General features: G+C 32.1%; 1 protein-coding gene across 2 annotated transcripts in view; it reads left to right on the top strand.

Moving 5' to 3' along the window:
• Window positions 1-11,442, top strand: part of LOC147067442 (uncharacterized) — a 41,324-nt gene extending 29,882 nt beyond the window's left edge. For both annotated transcript variants that reach the window (XM_085953973.1, XM_085953972.1), the window contains 7 exons: window positions 601-766; window positions 2,537-2,751; window positions 4,958-5,046; window positions 6,050-6,218; window positions 8,809-9,003; window positions 9,887-9,931; window positions 10,242-11,442. In XM_085953973.1, coding sequence (XP_085810099.1) covers window positions 601-766; window positions 2,537-2,751; window positions 4,958-5,046; window positions 6,050-6,218; window positions 8,809-9,003; window positions 9,887-9,931; window positions 10,242-11,048 — 1,686 coding nt within the window. In that variant the 3' untranslated portion in view covers window positions 11,049-11,442. The remainder of the gene's footprint in view (window positions 1-600; window positions 767-2,536; window positions 2,752-4,957; window positions 5,047-6,049; window positions 6,219-8,808; window positions 9,004-9,886; window positions 9,932-10,241) is intronic.
• The last annotated feature ends 7,550 nt before the right edge of the window (window positions 11,443-18,992 follow it).

Below are 18,992 nucleotides of genomic sequence, written 5' to 3'. Positions count from 1 at the left end.
GAATATTGGGTGTTTAGGGAATCGAGTCGGGGAATTTAGTCACCAGTATATAAAAATAGGCATATTAATGTGTATTTAGACGCTAGCATGACCAACGCATCTATCCTATACACAAAACTGCTGTCGGCAGCTATCGAGAGTAGTTTTTCAAATGTTTGTATCAAAGTATTATAATTGTTACAATAAGTTAGCCGTCTAATCCATCAAAACTGTCCATCTCGCTCTAAAATTTAGCACAGCCAAAATAAAGGTGTTGTTAAAATTTAGTACTTATTGTAACAATTACAATTAACTTATTGTAAAAGTGCTAATACTTCGATACAAAAATATGAAAAACTACCCTTGATAGCTACCGATAGCAGTCTTGTGTATAGAATAGATGCGCTGGAAAGACACAATAAGACCGAAGCTCCGAATATATCCATATCCTCGATCTATGGCATGAACTAAGAATAAGAAAATAAAGGAAAATGAAACATTGAGCATGCAAACCTACAAGAATATGAATCTGTCCTAATACGGAGGGAGATGTATAAATTAATGGGGAATTGCAAAATTAGTTAATTTGACAATAGTGATAATGAATATTTCATTTTACAGTCTGATCGTATCACAATCCACAAAAACCTTTGTGCCTGCCTGTTGGTAGCGGAGTTGATATTCTTATTTGGCATCGAGAAAACTTCCAACCGAGTTCTTTGTGGATTTATTGCTGCTTTTCTACATTATTTCTTTCTGGCTGCATTCGTTTGGATGTTTCTTGAAGGTGTGTATTTTCAGTTAAAATGCTTTAACCCTTAACCAGGCCGTGTTAAACTGGAAATAGGAAAGTTATTCCAAATAGTGATTTCTACTTATGAAAGGCTTTGAAAAAAAACATGGAACAAGTTTTTCAAAAATTTCATCATTTTTATTGTAAAAAATGTGTGGGAAAAATATGTCCCTATGCCCACATAGGTACATATTCATGTGGGAAGTAATAATCCCTATGCCTTTTTAGAACAAAAATACGGCATTAACAAAAATAAGTATAAAAACAAATAAACTTAAAAATGGTCATTTAAGAAATAAAACATAAAAGAAATAACATCATTTCACAAAGGTTGTGGTTTGTGAAAATTTTCCCATTATGTATATAAACGTTGCAAATTATACAAAATACGTCAACAGGCAGGGAATATAATATCCCACAGTGCAATAACACCATGTTCTTGTCGGGCAGGGGTTATATAATTCCCACATATTTCAAATAATATTTTTGCTAAGCTAACACATAATGTTTCCATTTAATGATAACCGTAAAAGACAAACTCAAAATCTACACATATAATGCAAAACATTGTACGTAACGGATTTTTTGAAGACATTATTAGCAGTTTTATGCAGCTGATATGGAAAAAACGTTCGCCTGAACACTCTCAAAGTTCTGAAGTGTCTCAAATAACAACTTTCTGCTAAGTAGCGACATCTGTGTGCCCAAACGATAGACAATATATCATTGTATGAAAATGACAATAAGCAGCATTTTAAAAACCCATGGCCTGGTAGAAATCAAACAAAAGTCGCTTGGGAAGTATATATCCCCCAGCCTGGTAAAGGGTTAAAATACATTATTATTTTTAAAAATAACACTACTAACATAAATTGTCAGTCAGCCAAATTTGTATGTCTATCATGTACTTGTCCCAAATGCTTTTTTGGAAAAATAATTTTCTTCAAATTTTAAATACTAATCTTTGCTCTTGAGATGATTAGATATTTAAAAATCATTTTTAGTGTTTATTTAGAAACTAGTTTAAACGCAACATCGACAATAGATTTGATTCTTCTAATATATATATTTTATGTATTAACTAAATCGGTAGGTATTGAAACAGTGTTACAATATATAGTAGAACCTCGATTATCCAGAGTGCTTGGTTTGGATAATAATAAATCTGGATAATCGAAACATCTATTTTGCTTCCAGAATTAACCTTTTTAAATGAATTTTTTTAAAAATTCACTTATTTTATATATTTATATATATATATTTTAATTTGTAATTTTTTTTAACGAAAACTGATGTCTTGTCTGATCTGAATAAGTCTTTTTCCTAATTTTAGCATTCTATTATCTATGATTAATTATTAGCATTATAATATTATAAGCATTAATTATTTAGTCATATTATGAGAAAAGATAGGAGTTCATAAAGACATAAATAAGTGTACGGACTGTTTACAGGTTTCCCTATCCAAAATTCTTTAATATCGGCCTTGATTAGTCACACCTGCTCTTAAAGAAGCTACACTTTGTATGTTTATAAAAGTATGATTTAAAAAAAAAAAAAATTATATTTACTCCTAAATGAAGTACCTATAATATGGGACTCCACAGAGTGAAGGTTGTATTAACTGACTTTTTTTACAAGGAATAGTTGTTACACATTGGATCCTTGCACTGTATAAAAACAACATGCATTTTTTTGACCAGGTATGAACCGACGATCTATAACCGACAAGATTTTTATGATTTACTGATTTCGTATTTACAGGTTTTCAATTGTATGCAATGCTGATAGAAGTTTTTGAGCCGGAGCGTGACAGAACTCGCTGGTATTACTTTGCCGCTTATGTTACTCCATTGATAATTGTTGGAATCAGTGCAATTGTTGACCACACCAGCTATGGAACACCTGAGCTCTGCTGGCTGCAATCTGACAACTATTTTATTTTGAGCTTTATGGTGCCGGTTGCCGTCATTTTACTGGTATTTATGAATACTTTTTAGATACAAGATTTCACTGCTCCAATATATATAAGCTCCAAGGCTGTATGCCGATTCCAAGCGTTGATCCATCCAATGCGCATTCTTGTATGTTGAATTTGTTTCTTAACTGTATGTTGAAAAAGAAATTAATAGGAATGTTCCCGATTTCCATTTAAGTTAAGCCGATAGTCGTAATCAGGTCAAATGAATTTGTTAGTGCGTTAATACTTGGATGAAGATGTCATAAACTATATCAACAACAAACACTCTGTGACGCATGAAAATCATCTAATTGCATACAGGCAAAAACATGTTTTACATGACGATGCAAGTTGTTATCGCCTTAGTAACTATTGGCTTGACTGGTTGACGTGAGTGATGATCGACTAAAAGTAGAAATGACGTCAACTTTTATGTTCCCACTTATCAATTGACTTTCAAGTGTCATTCAACATACAGTTGAATGTAAAAAATCGATACGTGAGAACAAGGTATGGGAGCAAATAAAACATATCTTCAATATTAATTTACCTTTTATACAATAGGCATTCAGCTAAATTTGCATCGATTTAATGCATACTTACATGATTTCTGACAGTTCATAAGCCAATCAAGGTCATTCGTTGGTCAGTTGATTAGTATGGAGCAGTTTTCAGGCAATGAGATCTTAAGTTCTAATGGTGTAGGTAAGCCAAAACTAAGCGTGGACTCGCAGAAAAAAAATAGTCCTCATTGAGCTGTAAGCCTTTGATACATGCACCCTTACAAAATAACAATATTAAATAAATTGGACATGTTCACAGAATATGTCAGTTAAATATGAAAATACTAATTTGCAATAATCACCCTTATTGCAATATAGCTAGAGTTTATTCCTCAATTATGTACAAATATATTTTAGAAGGTGCAGTAAAATATGGGCTGTAACTCCAACTGCGTAAGGTAAAATATGACTAAATTGCTGTAAGTAAAGATAATAACATCAATTTGCAATAATGATCTGTATTTTAATGTAGGTAGGCATCAATTTTTAATAAAAAGACATGCATTTACACATTAATAGAGAACTGACATTTTCATCAAATTCAGATATTAGACATTTGCCTGATATTTGCCATCATGTCACTACGGCTCTAATGTTCTATGTTTATCAGATGTTTTGTATTCTTTGTGGACAATGTGGTAATATTAAAATATTGAATTGATCATTTCATTACAATATAATACCATAAAACCATAGAGATTGAAGCAAGGAATAATTTTAAAAAAAGTTTTCAGGTCACTGCCGTACACATGTTATTGTTATTAATCGTACTACAGTCTTGTGTTAGTCCTGACCGCCTTCTACATTGCTTTCTATTATCTTATCTCCCTTGCTCTGTCTTTTTCTATTCCATGCAACCGCCAGATACAAGATATGCATGGTTTCCCGGCGCGTTATCGTCTCTTCGGCTTGATGTATTCAACGATGCTTCAACGATGATCTATTCCATTCTTTTTATGTGCCCACCCAGTATTGGATCATTATAAATTTCACTATATCTAGACACTACAGTCTATGATTAAACCAGCGCTGCTATACAAAATTTTCATATATTCAAACTTGCGCGATCAAACACCATCAGTTTCTGATGATCAGTGGAGCACAGGGGGCCAATGTCTCAAAACCCGTGTCCGCATATTTGTACGTATGCAGTTCGCTGTATCACACTTCAGCGTGAAATGTTGTATCGGAAATATATGGTCGTATATTAAAGACCGTCCAATCTCTTTCGGTCGTATAGTACTTAGATAAAATTCATGACTAAATAAAACATGGTTCTTGTCGGCTTACAGGAAGCTGATATATTGGATTTTAGGTTAGGTTAGGTTAGGTTTTCATTCTTGAATTCATGAATTTTGCCAAAATCGGCTATATAGGATCTAATAAAATTGGATTCTAATCTTGGATCTAATTGGATAAATATCTTTCAGATAGAAAGCTCACGGCGAACTGTGCTATGGTGAAATGTTTTACGTACAATTTATATGTAGCCCTCAAAACCGTATACCAATCTTGGCCTTACAAGAGTTTTGCACAGTGACATAATATGTTTTTCTGGATAATCTCTATTCAGATTGTATATTTAATTACAACTGTTCGAGTGTTATAATAATTGTATGGATAAATTAAGAGCGATGTTTTATTGAAGTTTTCTATTTTCAGGCGAACTGGTCAAGCCTCTTCATGGTAGTTTACATAATGTGTCATCATACAGATGCTATCAAAGCTAGTGAAACTTCCGATCGTATTAAGTAAGCTTCTTCCATTAGTCTGATAAGTGATAATACAGGGTGTTCGCCGGAAAGCTTTACTACTTTGTTTGGTAGCCATTTTTGTAAAAATGAATTTTGACAGTTCATAATAGGAAATCGTGAAGTATAGACGTGGCAAATTTATTATGGAAAAATATTCGATAAACCAATATGTTTTAATCGTAAAAACGTTTTATCAAAATCAGTCATCAATATTATTGTGACGACTAAAAATTTATGTAAAATTTTGGGTAGAAATAATGTGCCATCAAAACCCACTAGATATTAATAAGTGAATGATTTTAAAGAAAGAGGCTATATAGCACATAATTAAAGGCCAATCAGTCACCTTTGCATCCATTAAATGTGACTATACGGTGCGCTATGTGGTCTGGAGGAATCATTGACTCTTACCTTTTTAAAGATGAATGTGGCGTTATGGTAACTGTTAATGGAGAACATTATCGTAACATGATTCTCAACTTTTTGACACCAGAATTTTATGCTTTGGGCATGGTTGATATGTGGTTCCAACAAGACGGTATCACTTCACATACAGCCAATGTTACAATGGCATTATTGAGAGATCTGTTCCCACAACAAATTGTCTCAAGAAATGGTGAATGTCGATTGGCCTCCACGATCGCCGGATTTAAGGTTTATGCCAACAAACCACAAACAATTTAGCAACTTAAACAAAACATTCGTGACTAAATTAATGAAATACCGATTGAAATGTGTGAAAATGTGATGAAAATGTTGTAAAGAGTCCCCCCATTTGTGAGGTTAACAGAGGCGGATATTTAGCTGACATTGTCTTCCATACGTAATTCCCAACATTAAATTTAATAAAACATTTACCAGCACTAAATCATTTTGTTTTCACTTTCCATAAAGTTATACAAAATTAAAGTAGTAAACCTTCCCGGCGAACACCATAATATACATAATAATATTTTATTTAAATTACAAAAATTTATTGTTACCTGTATAATTTGTTCAGAATTTGGTTGCGGAGCTCTTTATTCCTCGCAATATTACTTGGATTGACATGGACATTTGGACTTCTATACCTAAACAAACAAACCATTTTTATGGCCTATGTCTTCAGTATACTCAACTCTCTACAAGGACTGTTTATTTTCATCTTCCATTGTCTACTTAACGAAACAGTAAGTAAATTTAATGACACATATTCAAAATTCATCTTGTCCATTTTGTTTTGTTTTGAGATATTCGCATAAAACGCGTATGGAACCTCTACATAGAAAAAATAACTTTTTTTTTCTTCGGCCATTGGGCGGGTGCTTTTAATATTTCAACTAAAGAGTTTTTCCAATCAAAGACTTGAAAGTTTTTACGGAACCTGATATAATTTCCTGTATTGAGTGAAAGTTTCAAAATATTCACTCTGTAACAATGGAAAAGATGATACAGTCGAACTCGGTTATTACGATCACGGATATAGCGAGATCTCGGATGTAACGAGGAAACATTCGTTGACATTTTAGTTTATGATTTTCTCTATACATTTACATATATATACATATATACTATACATTTACATATATACGCAACAAGCTACTTATCGGTTATACCGATCTAAAATATCGTCAAAAATTTGTGTCGATCGTTTAAAAATATTTTGACCCTAAACAATAAAATCCGACCGGACAGGATGCCGCCGGGTTCGGATTACGTTATGACACTAGTTAAGTGTCTAAGTACCTACCTAATTGGTGTTTTCACAGACAATATTGAAAAAGTATACACGCATATGGTTGAAATTGCATGTAAAAAATCAAAGGTTTGTGAAGTCACTAGGTACCTACCGGCGTTCATTACAATAAACAACTTCTTTTGTAGTTTATGAACGCCATGCTTGTTTCAGGGAAAAATTCTAATTTTGTATTTTTGTTTGAATTGCGACTTTTTGTGTTATGTGACCGCTCATTTAAAAATACCTATTCTCTGATATAACGAGTAATGCTTATAACGAGCAAATTCAGTCAGTCCCATCTTCCTCGTAATAACCAAGTTCGATTGTATTTGAAAATGGCCACCAGACGGACAAGATGCATTTTGAAATTGGACAATGTTTTTCAACCGTTATACTGACTGCAAAAGACTAGTTTTGGAAATATTTATAGAACATGTGTGTGCCCCTTTAAATAAGGAATAAAATTATATATTCAGTTCATTTTTGGTCAAAACTGGGCAAGATGATTTTTGGAAATGGACGATTCAATTTCAACTGATAAATTATTTATTACGAGAAATAGTTTTTATTCATTTTTTCAATGTAATGGGATTTTCTTCCACTGAATAAACAAAACAGATTATCTGTAGGTACTGCAATAATCTAAATTAACTATCCTATCTATGTATAGAAAGACTATCCTGTCAATTGACTCGAGTCAAATTGAACAAAAATCCATTCTTATGAAAAAGCTATGACTCTATCCAAACTATCAACTACATAAAGTAGTTAGCGTACAAAGTAAATGGGTTTCATGGTGATTACAGTGACATCCCGTAGGGGTAGGCGGCAAATCGAGGAGAATCTTTTGATATATCACTCATGAGAAAGCAATACCTCGTATGCCACATGATACTTTTTGTGGATGAGATGAAAAAATATCCATATTCTCCATCAAATTTATCATGTATTTTTCGTATTCTACTATTAATCTTAATAGTGATATACAAAAAATTAAGAATTTTTATGCCTTGATAATTACTAGAAAGAGTTTTCTTCATCTCGTGTTTTGTGGCATACGATGTATTGTTTTCTCATGAGCGATATATAGAAATAGCTACCTAAACTGAGTACTAAATAACGAAAATATCTTTCATTCAAAAAAATCAGCTCACTGATTGGAAACAAAATGCATTAATTAACATAAAACGTTTAACAGGGCTGTATTTTTTTTGTCAGGTTCGTGATGTCTTGTTTACTTCCGTTTACCTTTGACGTCCTTGGTGACCAGAAACGACACGAACACGGATGATAAAAAATATTTGGTACAGTTTGGTTATGAGGAATACAGCGGAAAACACATTTTGAAAATACCCGATATACTGAATTATTTGATAGTTTGAGTTAGGTTAGGTTAGGTTTGGTTAGGTTAACCTAACAAATAACCCAGTATATCGGCTATTTTCAAAATGAGTTTGCCGCTGTATTCCTCATAACCGAACTGTACCATATTTTATACAAAAATGGGGCGGCATTTTGTCTAGGGACGTCACTGGGTGATTAGACTACTTTAAATCATTTTATTAAAATCCAAGACTTGTTTCTATTACATTACGACGCCAAGTGACCAGCGAGGCAGCTCAGCTAGTTTTTTTTATAAATATGTGTCTCACCAAAAATTAAAGTTCAATTATTGTTGTAGACTTAAAATTTTTGTTAAGAATCTGCATCTTTTAAGCCGCATTTAGATCAACCGAGCGAATGTTTGATCTTTCCACACTCCAGCGAATTTCTCTTGACTTAAACGGTTTTTGTTGAGCGAGCATAAGAATTTCGCTGGAGTGGGGGAAGAACAAACATTCGCTCGCTTGGTGTAAATGCGGCTTTATATATCTAATTCTGTCTTGTATATTTATCTTGTATATTATCTGCTTTATATATTTAACAGTCTGTATGTACCATACAGCAAGTGCAAATATATTATTGTATTTCAAAGATGGCCATTCAATACTTTACATAGAGATATTAATTATTATTGATGGTATGGTTTAATCAAATTTCAGTTCCAAAAAGAATGCAGACGACTTGGGCGGCATCATGAATGGTTGTCGTGTTGTCTGAGACGAACGCCGGATTCTGTGTCGTTTACCACGGGCTGCAGTACAGCACCTCATAGCAAACTATCCGCTCAAAGTTCAACAAGTCTCAACTATGGTTCCAGCTTTAATATCAGCAACAGGGTTCGCATAACCCCAAGGGTATGTTAAATTGTATAATATATGCAACTTCTCTTCGTTGTCGGCACTACTTCCCAGGGCGAGATTTGGCCGTCTCCACAAGTAATCACGATTGTTGAGCACTGATAAGTCTCTAACAGGATAGTGTATTTTGACAAAACATGGCTGGCTATTCTGACTCTTTTTGTTCAAAAAACAAAATGCAGTTGATATAATTTCTACTGGCTATATTGTATTCAGAGTGTCGTATCACAATCTTCAACTCTGATATCATAATAAAGTAATTTAGAATAAAATTTACTCTGTATCAGTAGCGAAGGGTGGTAGTAGGCTGTTAAGATCCGCCATAAATAGTGCACGTTCGTTCGTTTTGAAAAATCAATTAATCTCTACCTAAACTAAACCACAATAGTTTTGGTATACTTTGGGTGATATGGCAAAATTGTGCACACTTTTTCCTTCATGCTTATTTGTTTTCATTGGATTAAGAATACATATTACAAATATCGTTGGTAAATTCGCCTAAACCAAACTATAATAGATAAAAAATATTATTCTATCTATAATATATCCAAAGTTATGTATGATTTAATTGCATAATTTTAGATATTTTGTATATAGACAAGTATTTTTTGACTATTATCTATTACGGCTTGGTTTTCGCAGGGTTTAATTGAATTTAAAAAAAATAACCATCACCATCTGTAAATTGTAGTCTTATTTCAATGAAAACAAATACGTATGATTGACAAAGTTTAAGGTGCATTATTTAAGGCGGATCTTAACAACCTAATTTCACCCTACGCCACTGCTCTGTTATCAAAATAATTAATCAGGTAGGTACAGTCAGTGAATTGAATTTTATACATTTTACATTACTGACACATGATTTTGTTTTAAATAGGCTACCCGAACCCATGAAGTCATGTATGCTGAACGATTCATACTTGTAAGTAGATAATATTTTTTTTAAAGAATATTTTAGTGCAATTCATTTTTATTAAAATCAGCCACAAATTCTGCTTGTAGGTATATTAAAAATGTCACTGTTTGATACATATTATTTTACTCTGGTTATAAAATAAACCATTGGAAAATAGAATTGCAATTATAGTTTTGTATTATAAAACAAATATTAATTATCTACATACATGTAAAAAGGAATTATTGTATGATTAATAATGATTATTTTATTTTATTTTTCCATATTCAATTTTCTGATGAACAAACAACAAAAATACGTGGCATAAATAACTCAGGATCATAAACCAATCCCAGGCAATTCCACCAATCAAAAATTGGTGATCGACAAGACAGATCACATTAACGATGACAAAAGCTACTCAGATTCAAATGTAATAATAGAAGCTGCCAAACAGGACAATAAAGGACCATTGATAATTGAGAAGTTAAATAAGTCTGGCTCAGGTTTTGAATACAATCCTGAGTTTAAAGAAATAGCAGAAACTGAAAAAGATGACTGTGTATATAATCATTATAGTGTACCAAAAAAATATTTAATTCAAACAGAAGATCAGTATGAAGTGTTCAACAAAACCGTTGATGATCAAAATACAGAAGCGACAGGCACTGAAAATGAGTATGCTGTAAATAAAACTGAAGACATTAGACTTGTTCCTAAAAAAATGGTAACATTTAAAACAGAAAATGAACATGACGCATATAATTCAAAGGTCAGTCATCGAGTTCCCGGACAGCAGGAAGCAGAAAATGAAACTAAAAATGAAAATGAGTATGCGATATATAACAAAGAATTCAGTCATCATGTTCCTGAAAAGAATGTTGAATATGAAACCGAAAACGAATATAATGTATATAAAACTGATAATCAACCAATATCTAAGAAAAATGAAAAAATCCCTGAAATAGAAGATGGGTATGTCGTGATGAACAATGCACTTTATCATCGTGTTCCTGAAAAGAAGAGTGAATATAAAAATGAAAATGAGTATCCTATATATAAAAATGATACTCGTTCAATTCTACAGCAGAAAAGAAATGTTCCTGAAACCGAAGAAAAACATGAAATTGAAAATGAGTATTAGGTTAAGGTGACGCATCAGTGAAACGCCAAATAATTTTCAACTGTAGGCGCGACGAAATTTTGGACTCGCTCGCATTCAGTGAGAGAATGTCGAGCCAGAAACACGTCACTTTGCTGCGTGATGGCGACGGGTCAATTAATTCTAAAATCGTGTAAAGATGACTAAAAACGTTACCCATTTACTTTAAAAAGAAAACATGTCAATGAATATATTATTATTGTTACTAATAGACCAATAAACAGAACATAAAATGGACGTATGTTGGATTTATATGACAAATAATATTTCGTTTGACAGGCGTCATTTGCACCCGCGACCCGCAATCCGCGCATCGCCTAGCAACGATCTTTTTAGACCGTGCCTCAACTAATGCATGGCCTTAATAACACTGATTAAGAATAAGAAATAAAAACGATAATTAATTTGCAATGGTACTTCAATAGGTTACCTAGATGTCACTTGATTTGTATCTATGTTGAATACTAAAATTATTGAAATACAGTAGATATTTGTATTTAAGTACTTATAATTTTATGGACAGTAGGTATATTTTATTTATGATTACAAACTGAAGTGGTACTAAGTATGCCTAATTAATGGTTAAAGCGATGTCTATACCTACCAGAGACACCTTACGTAAAAATATGAAGCTTGCAATTTGAGACATTTTTGTGATAATTTACACTTTCAACTGTGTTAATTAATTAATATTAATTAATATTTGAAAACATTAAAAAGAAAACCGTAAGTTTATCTTTGACAAAGAACATTATTTCATTTTAAAAAAACATTTTTCTTTTTAATGTTTTCAAATACATACCTATTTATTAATTAACACAGTTGAAATTGTAAATTATCACAAAAATGTCTCAAATTGCAAGCTTCGTATTTTTTCGCAAGGTGCCTCTGGTAGATAAAGACATCGCCTTTTAATATGTGATATAATATTATTATAGTGTTTAGTTTTAAATTGTTGATATTTTAAAATGATTTTTGTAGAAATTTTATTATTACAATTAGTTTGTAGATACAAGATTGTAGTATGTTTGGATATAATGTATGATTACTTATACAACATGACTTATAAATGCCAAATTACATTATAATAACTTACAATAATATTAAAAGTAATGAAAATCATATTCGTGTATTTTATTCCCTTGCAATAAATATGTACGTCATCATAATTTATGGCACTACAACCCTTGGTGTGTCTTGGCCTCTTTCAAAAACTTCCTCCATCCTGGACGATCAAGCGCCGATACTCTCCAATTGATTTGACTGAGTATTTTTAAATCTCCCGTGCCACAGTCCAGCCATCTCAATTTCGGCCGTCCAGGTCTTCTCTCGACATGGGGGGTTGCGTACATAGCCCGCCTCGCCGGTGTATATCCTCCAGTATTCTATGCATGTGGCCGATCCAGCGCAGTCTGTCCATTTTCATATGCCACGTGTTCTTTAATATATAATATTATAGAAATATGTAGGTACCTATTAATAAATACTACAGTAATTATATGTCAAAAATGGGTTTATAATTGTTACAATAAGTTAGCCGTCTTAACAGTCAAAACTGTCTATCTCGCTCTAAAATTTAGCATAGCCAAGAGAGGTGCTGTTAAAACATAGCACTTATTGTAACAATTACAACTAACTTATTGTACAAATTATAATACTATAATAGAAAACTATTAAAAACTACCCTCGATAGCGGCCGATAGCAGTCTAGATGCACTGATGTACTTTATGATAAAATTAGTTATGTAGTAAAACAGAGAACAGTAGAGACAATTTCCAATAATTTCTATTCTAATCTATTTTTATGTTAGGTAGGTGGCGGATCACAACAAATATTCGACTCCATTATGACTAGTGCGAAGATATTTTTCAATGCATAAATTGTAAAATACGGGCCTATGCAAACAGTAAATACTTTAGAAGAAACAAATACCTACACAAATAGTAAATTGACAATGTTCATCAGGACGAAATCAGTTGTTTATAATACAGTCTTTTTCTTTTGATGCTGTCTTATATTGAAGGTTGGTAATCAATTTGCAATACATCTCCCTATTCTGGGTCAGTCGTGTCAGATCACCAACGGCTTAAACATTAAGCAACATAATATGGAGGTTGCATAGACAATAGAATCTATGTCTGCTGCCTTCAACCTTTCTCTGTATTGTAAGCAAATAGGAAGAGCGTGTTGCCATTTCAACAATAAATACAGTTTAAGCTGGAAATACTTTACCTGCAGTGGTGGATTTACAATTAAAACCACAAAATTACATTTTCAGTTTACATCAACTATTAACCAACAATTATACCTACATTTTATAAAGTGTAGTTTTTTTATATCTCTATCGTTGTATGGCAACAATAATCAATTTATATGACAGCAGTGACAGTAGCTGAATACTTAACACCTTCTACGGATATTTTCAGGCATTTTCAATATATAATCTTAATTTAAATTACAAAGATGGTGGCCATCTGTTGACAGAATGTGAAATACCTTCATAATACTCGTATGACATATTGAACAAAATCCTGAAGGAAGATACTTGGGTTGATGGCTCAGTGACCAATACACTTGCCTGGCAAGCGAAAAATGCCTATTTAAATCATAATCTGTTCAAAAACAATTAATTTATAAGGCATGTTTCTGAAGTTTTTTTTATGATATATTGTATTTTCAATAAATGATGCATTCTTAAATCTAATCTAATTAAAATATGGAAATTATGAATAGGTTAGATACTTAAATAATTATTCTTGTCATCGTCAAGATAAAGTAAAACAATTTTAAATTAAATTAACCTTCATTCTGCTCTCATCACTAACATAAAATAAAAGAAATCTTTAGTACTACCATTGCTACAACAGATTAGATAGTAGATGTACTGAGGGGTATTATACACTATCCAGTGCTTCTCAAACTTTTTCATACCACGGCCATCAAAATCTGAAAAAAATAATACCTGACCACCGCCGAAAAATAGTTGTTATCATGAGGTTTATTTGCCATTAATAATTGCTATATAAACATACACATATATTATATATGAGGCGCCGAGCGCCAAAGGAGCTCAAGCACCATTTAACAAAAGTGCTACAAAATGGCCGACAAGTTTTCAGTGAATTTTTTTTTTTTTTTTAAACTTGAATGTTGAAATGGACAATTATTTTCTAAGCAAAGCAAATTTAAAAAAAATCAAAGTTTTATTTGCAATAATATTTAATGAAAAATATCTATTGGATTCCAAAAAAATGGTGTTTGAGCCTCTTTGGCATATAGAAAAATGAAAAAAGATGGCACTTGATACTTTTTTTTGTTGCATAAGCTTCTGTGGCATTAACATTTTCAAACTCAAATAATGGCATTAATTTAAAAAAATGTTTTAATGTAAGGGTTTGGATAGCAATAAAAAAACATTTTGATATAAAAAAAAAAATTTGTACCAAATAAACACTGAAAAAAATGGTCAAATTTGTTATGATTGTTACATGAGTTTGTTTGGCATAAAATTTTCCTTATAATATTAAATACGTTTTACCATTACAGCAATGATTTCAAAGCCTTTGGATTGTTTTTTTTGTAATAACCGTCTATAAACCCAATATTATTAATAATACTAAATCAAATCGTTACTCCAAACTGGCCAAAATAAGAAAATCATTATTCAAATTTAACATCATCATTTTTTCTCAAGGATTCGGGTGGTTTTTTAAATACTTTTTTTAGTGTATATCAATCGTAATTGGATATAAAACAAGATGAAATTAGAAACAAGAGTTATTTTTCTTCATGGAAGTAAAAGTTTAGTGGACAAAATTACTAAAATGACGTTAATAACCATATTTCAAAAGTAATCTAAAATATTTTAAACAACAACGTATGTGAAAGGAAAACGGATAAAACTTGTTAAACTTAGCGCGATTTTCCTCGTTTAGAGGTTTAGCACACATCAAAACTATTTTTCTAATCCTTCTTGACCTCATTTTTAGTTTTTTTCACTGTTGAGAATGTATAATCAATAAGACAAATCTGACAGCTGTTTTGGTCTCGCGCTCTCCATAGTATAATGGCGGATAAGCTTCTGTGGCGTGCTGACATAACGACCAAAACAATTATGCCACAGAAAATAAATCTCTTTTGTAAAATATCTATAATTATTTGAGCGATAAGACTTTGTGGCATGATACATATCGATTTATAGAAAAAACCTACATTCAAATGTCAAAAATCGAAAAGTTGGCGCTTGAGCTCCTTTGGCACTCGGCGCCTCATATATATATCAACATCATTGAGAAAATTACAAAAACATATTGCGAGTAATGCGACCTCACTGAGAATCGAACTAGCCCCCCCCCTCCAGATGAAAGACCAACGCCTTACGCATTGTACTACGCGAGGGATATCGATTTCAGGTGAAATGTTAGTAATGGTAATTCGTAGGGAATTTTCCAAAGTCTTCACTGAAAGGCATGTCCTGTACTTATTTTTTATTATGAATAATTACGAAAATGCTTTTTCGCATACGTAACATACATATTGCAAAAGGAATTATGGAATAACTGCTTTTGCAATAGATGGATATATTTTCGGTCATATTATCCAAAATTCTGAAATACTTTTTTCATTCAAATTCATTTCAAATGAATTATCGATCAATTCTTTTTGAGATGCCCATGTACTAATATGATCATACTTTAGTGTTTGGCCAGAGTGAATGCGCGGGCAGCGGCGCATGAAACTCAAACGTATAACCGTGTGTGAAATGCCCAAAAAAGACACTGTCTATAAACATTGCATACATGGTCATCCGTTTGAGTTGCGCACGCCGCTGCTGCCCTGCCGCGCTCCACGACCACTGTGTTCTATCACTTAAGGATTTAACAAATGGAGCCAATTATTGTAATTTTGATCCTCAATCAAGTCAAAAATAATTATTTGTAGCTCTACTGAAACATTTGGGACCCATGAGTTTAGGAAGCACTTCACTAGACCTACTGTGAGCAATCTATAGTTAAGCTTTATTTTTTCTGAATAACTATTATAGACCCGCAGAAAATGAATTTCCCTATACCAGTGGTACACAACTCACGGCCACCATATCATTTATTGCAGTCTGACAAAATGAATTGAGCGACATGTTTGCTTCAGAAAAATTATTAACAGTTTTACCAATGGAGGAACGATCCAAAAGAGAAGATATATTTAATGCATTTAAGTCGTATATTAATCGTACTCGATTTCCTATTCATAAACTAGTATCGGTAACGACTGATGGACCTCCTGCTATGGCTGGGAATCATGTTGGGTTTATTAATTTATGTAAAAATGAGAAAACAGTACCTACTTTTATCAGTTATCATTGCATTATACACCAGCAGGCATGGTTCCCACATGGGGGGGTCTGACAGGGCTCTAGTCTGAGGGGAGCTCGGCGTAGCGGGTCGAGCAGTTAAGTAAGAAAAACAAAAGCCACAAATTTGCTCGAATTGTAAAAAAGGCGCTATTTTCCTCAAGGGATATTTAAATTTTAATATACATGGCTGTGCGATGCAATTTGATGTGATATGATTATTGATATAATTAAATGATAATTCATATTGTATAGAATTTATTTTAAGTATGTTTCCTGGCAAAGGGTTGGATGTTACTTGACTACTACAAAATTTCTAATATTCGAAATACAGGTAAATTGTGTAACTATGTCGAAATTACAGTTAATGTGTACCTACTTAATTTTTTTAGAAGTGAAAGACAATAATATTACTTAAGTATATTATTGTCGTTAATTCGATCTGTATCGTTATTTTTTATATGCATAAAATATCTGTTTTCAAAATACATATTTGAATTATAAAAAATGGGTTTTTATTGTTCTCGCATGATATAATTATAAGTGATATCAGTCGATCACCATAAATAATTTTTTCAACTAGTCGATCCTAGAAAACAAAAGTGTGGCCAAAACAAACCCCTGCCTTAGAGGCTTAGGCATTAGACTACAGGGGTGACAGAGTGAGGGTACAGGGTCTGTATCTGGCAAATATATGTGGTTTCTTTAAATGTAATTAAATGGAGGACCAAATAAGGTGAGCAGCTTACTAACAATCATTTATCGTTAAAAATGTTGTTATTAAAAAACCTCTTCGTGAGACGGCTGGGATTCACATTTTATATCGCCTATGATGATGATGACGATATAATGTCAGATAACATTCTCAAATTAAGGAAATAACATTTTATTTACAATTATATTATAATTGTGTCAAGGACAACATGCGGGAGAATTTAACTAGCTACTAGCTAGATAATGCGACACTGATATCAATTTACATAGAATCATACATTTTGTAATAATATAATTGTACCTATAGTAGTAGTATTGCATATTGACGGGTTAATGCATATACTAGTGTATGGTGTATGTCCAGTTTTGTATAAGTACATATTTCGAGAAAATGGAATTTGAATGACTTGAAAGTATTGAAAATCGAAGGCAACAAATCTTCTCAAATATAATATTTTTCACGCAGAGTTCTTTCGTCATAGTTACCTATTTATTATGTTTCAATATTGATAGTAAAATACAATGACATGAACTAACAAAAGTTAATACCGAGCCGATGGTTTGGTACCTAAAATACATTAAACTTCATCATGCGATTCCCAAGCCTTTTGTTCGGCGGAGCCCTTGAAAAATATTCTAAAATTTCAGAAAACCCCTACCCTGACACAATATAATATTAAAGTCCATCCAGAATAGTAAATTATAAATGAAATAATTAAAACAAGGGTAGGTATATTTTCGGAAAATGCCTCCCTCCACTCTTTGTTTGATTTCATTTCTATGTACTTACCTATCTTAAACGGATAGAAAAGAAAATCTGAAAAAATGTGATATACCTACCTACAAGTCCGCAAAAATCGACAGCCTGTTAGCGGCTCATTTAAAAAAATTCTCCACGGAAACCAGTCTCAAAAGCTATTTTATTATTAATTGTATACTTTCATTAATTTGTAATGGTGTTGGCTGTCAATAATTATTAGTGGGTAGATACTGAATTAATTAAAATAAAACACAATAATAATATTATGTACCTAGCACTTAACAACGATTGCATATTCTGTATCAGTTGACAATGTGACAAAGTCTTAGGATAAATTATGTGGAATAAGTACCTACTACATTTATTAGGTAGGTACGTGTTATTAGATTTAAGGTGAAGCCTTTACTGAGCCTTTTTTAAAGAGGCACCTAGCGGAAAAATACGAAGCTCGCAATTTGATATAAATAAAAAGAATTTCAAGTTATACACATTTATATTTTTATAATAATCGATGTTTTTTAAAATTAATATAAAGAATATTAAAACTATGAATTAGTCAAAAATCTCTCCGAAGAAAAATTGAAAACTTAATAAACTAAATTTTAATAATAAATATGACCATAAAAATATATGTTATAATAAGATGGGGACCTAAACAAAATTTACATTTTATAATATTTTTCTTAAATTGTAGGTTTATCTTCGACTAAAAATAAAAAATATTTTTTTTAATGTTTTCAGATACATATTTATTAATTAATACAGTTGAAATTGTAAATTATCAAAAAAAATATCTCAAATTGCAAGCTTCGTATTTTTCCGCCAGGTGCCTCTTTAAAAAGGGTTCAGTAAAGGCTTCACCTTCGGACAAGCCAGTAAAACACACTTTCTAAATAATACTGTGCTGAGAATTACCTACCTTGCAAATTTTTAAGTAGGTACTTTGACAGAAACAATAGGGACAGTGCATCCATTGGTTCAGGTTGTCGTTGATAACTCAATTCCTCAATGTTTATTCTTTCATCCGTTGTTCCTACAAAACTTCACATCCGAAGTAAAATGCCCACTATGCAATTCAATAATAACAGTTACTTATAATAC

This window comes from Rhyacophila brunnea, unplaced genomic scaffold (assembly GCF_057557595.1).
Source record: "Rhyacophila brunnea isolate RB1 unplaced genomic scaffold, BYU_Rbru_1.0 scaffold_4, whole genome shotgun sequence".
Taxonomy (NCBI): Eukaryota; Metazoa; Arthropoda; class Insecta; order Trichoptera; family Rhyacophilidae; genus Rhyacophila; species Rhyacophila brunnea.
This window is presented reverse-complemented; position numbering and strand designations above follow the sequence as displayed.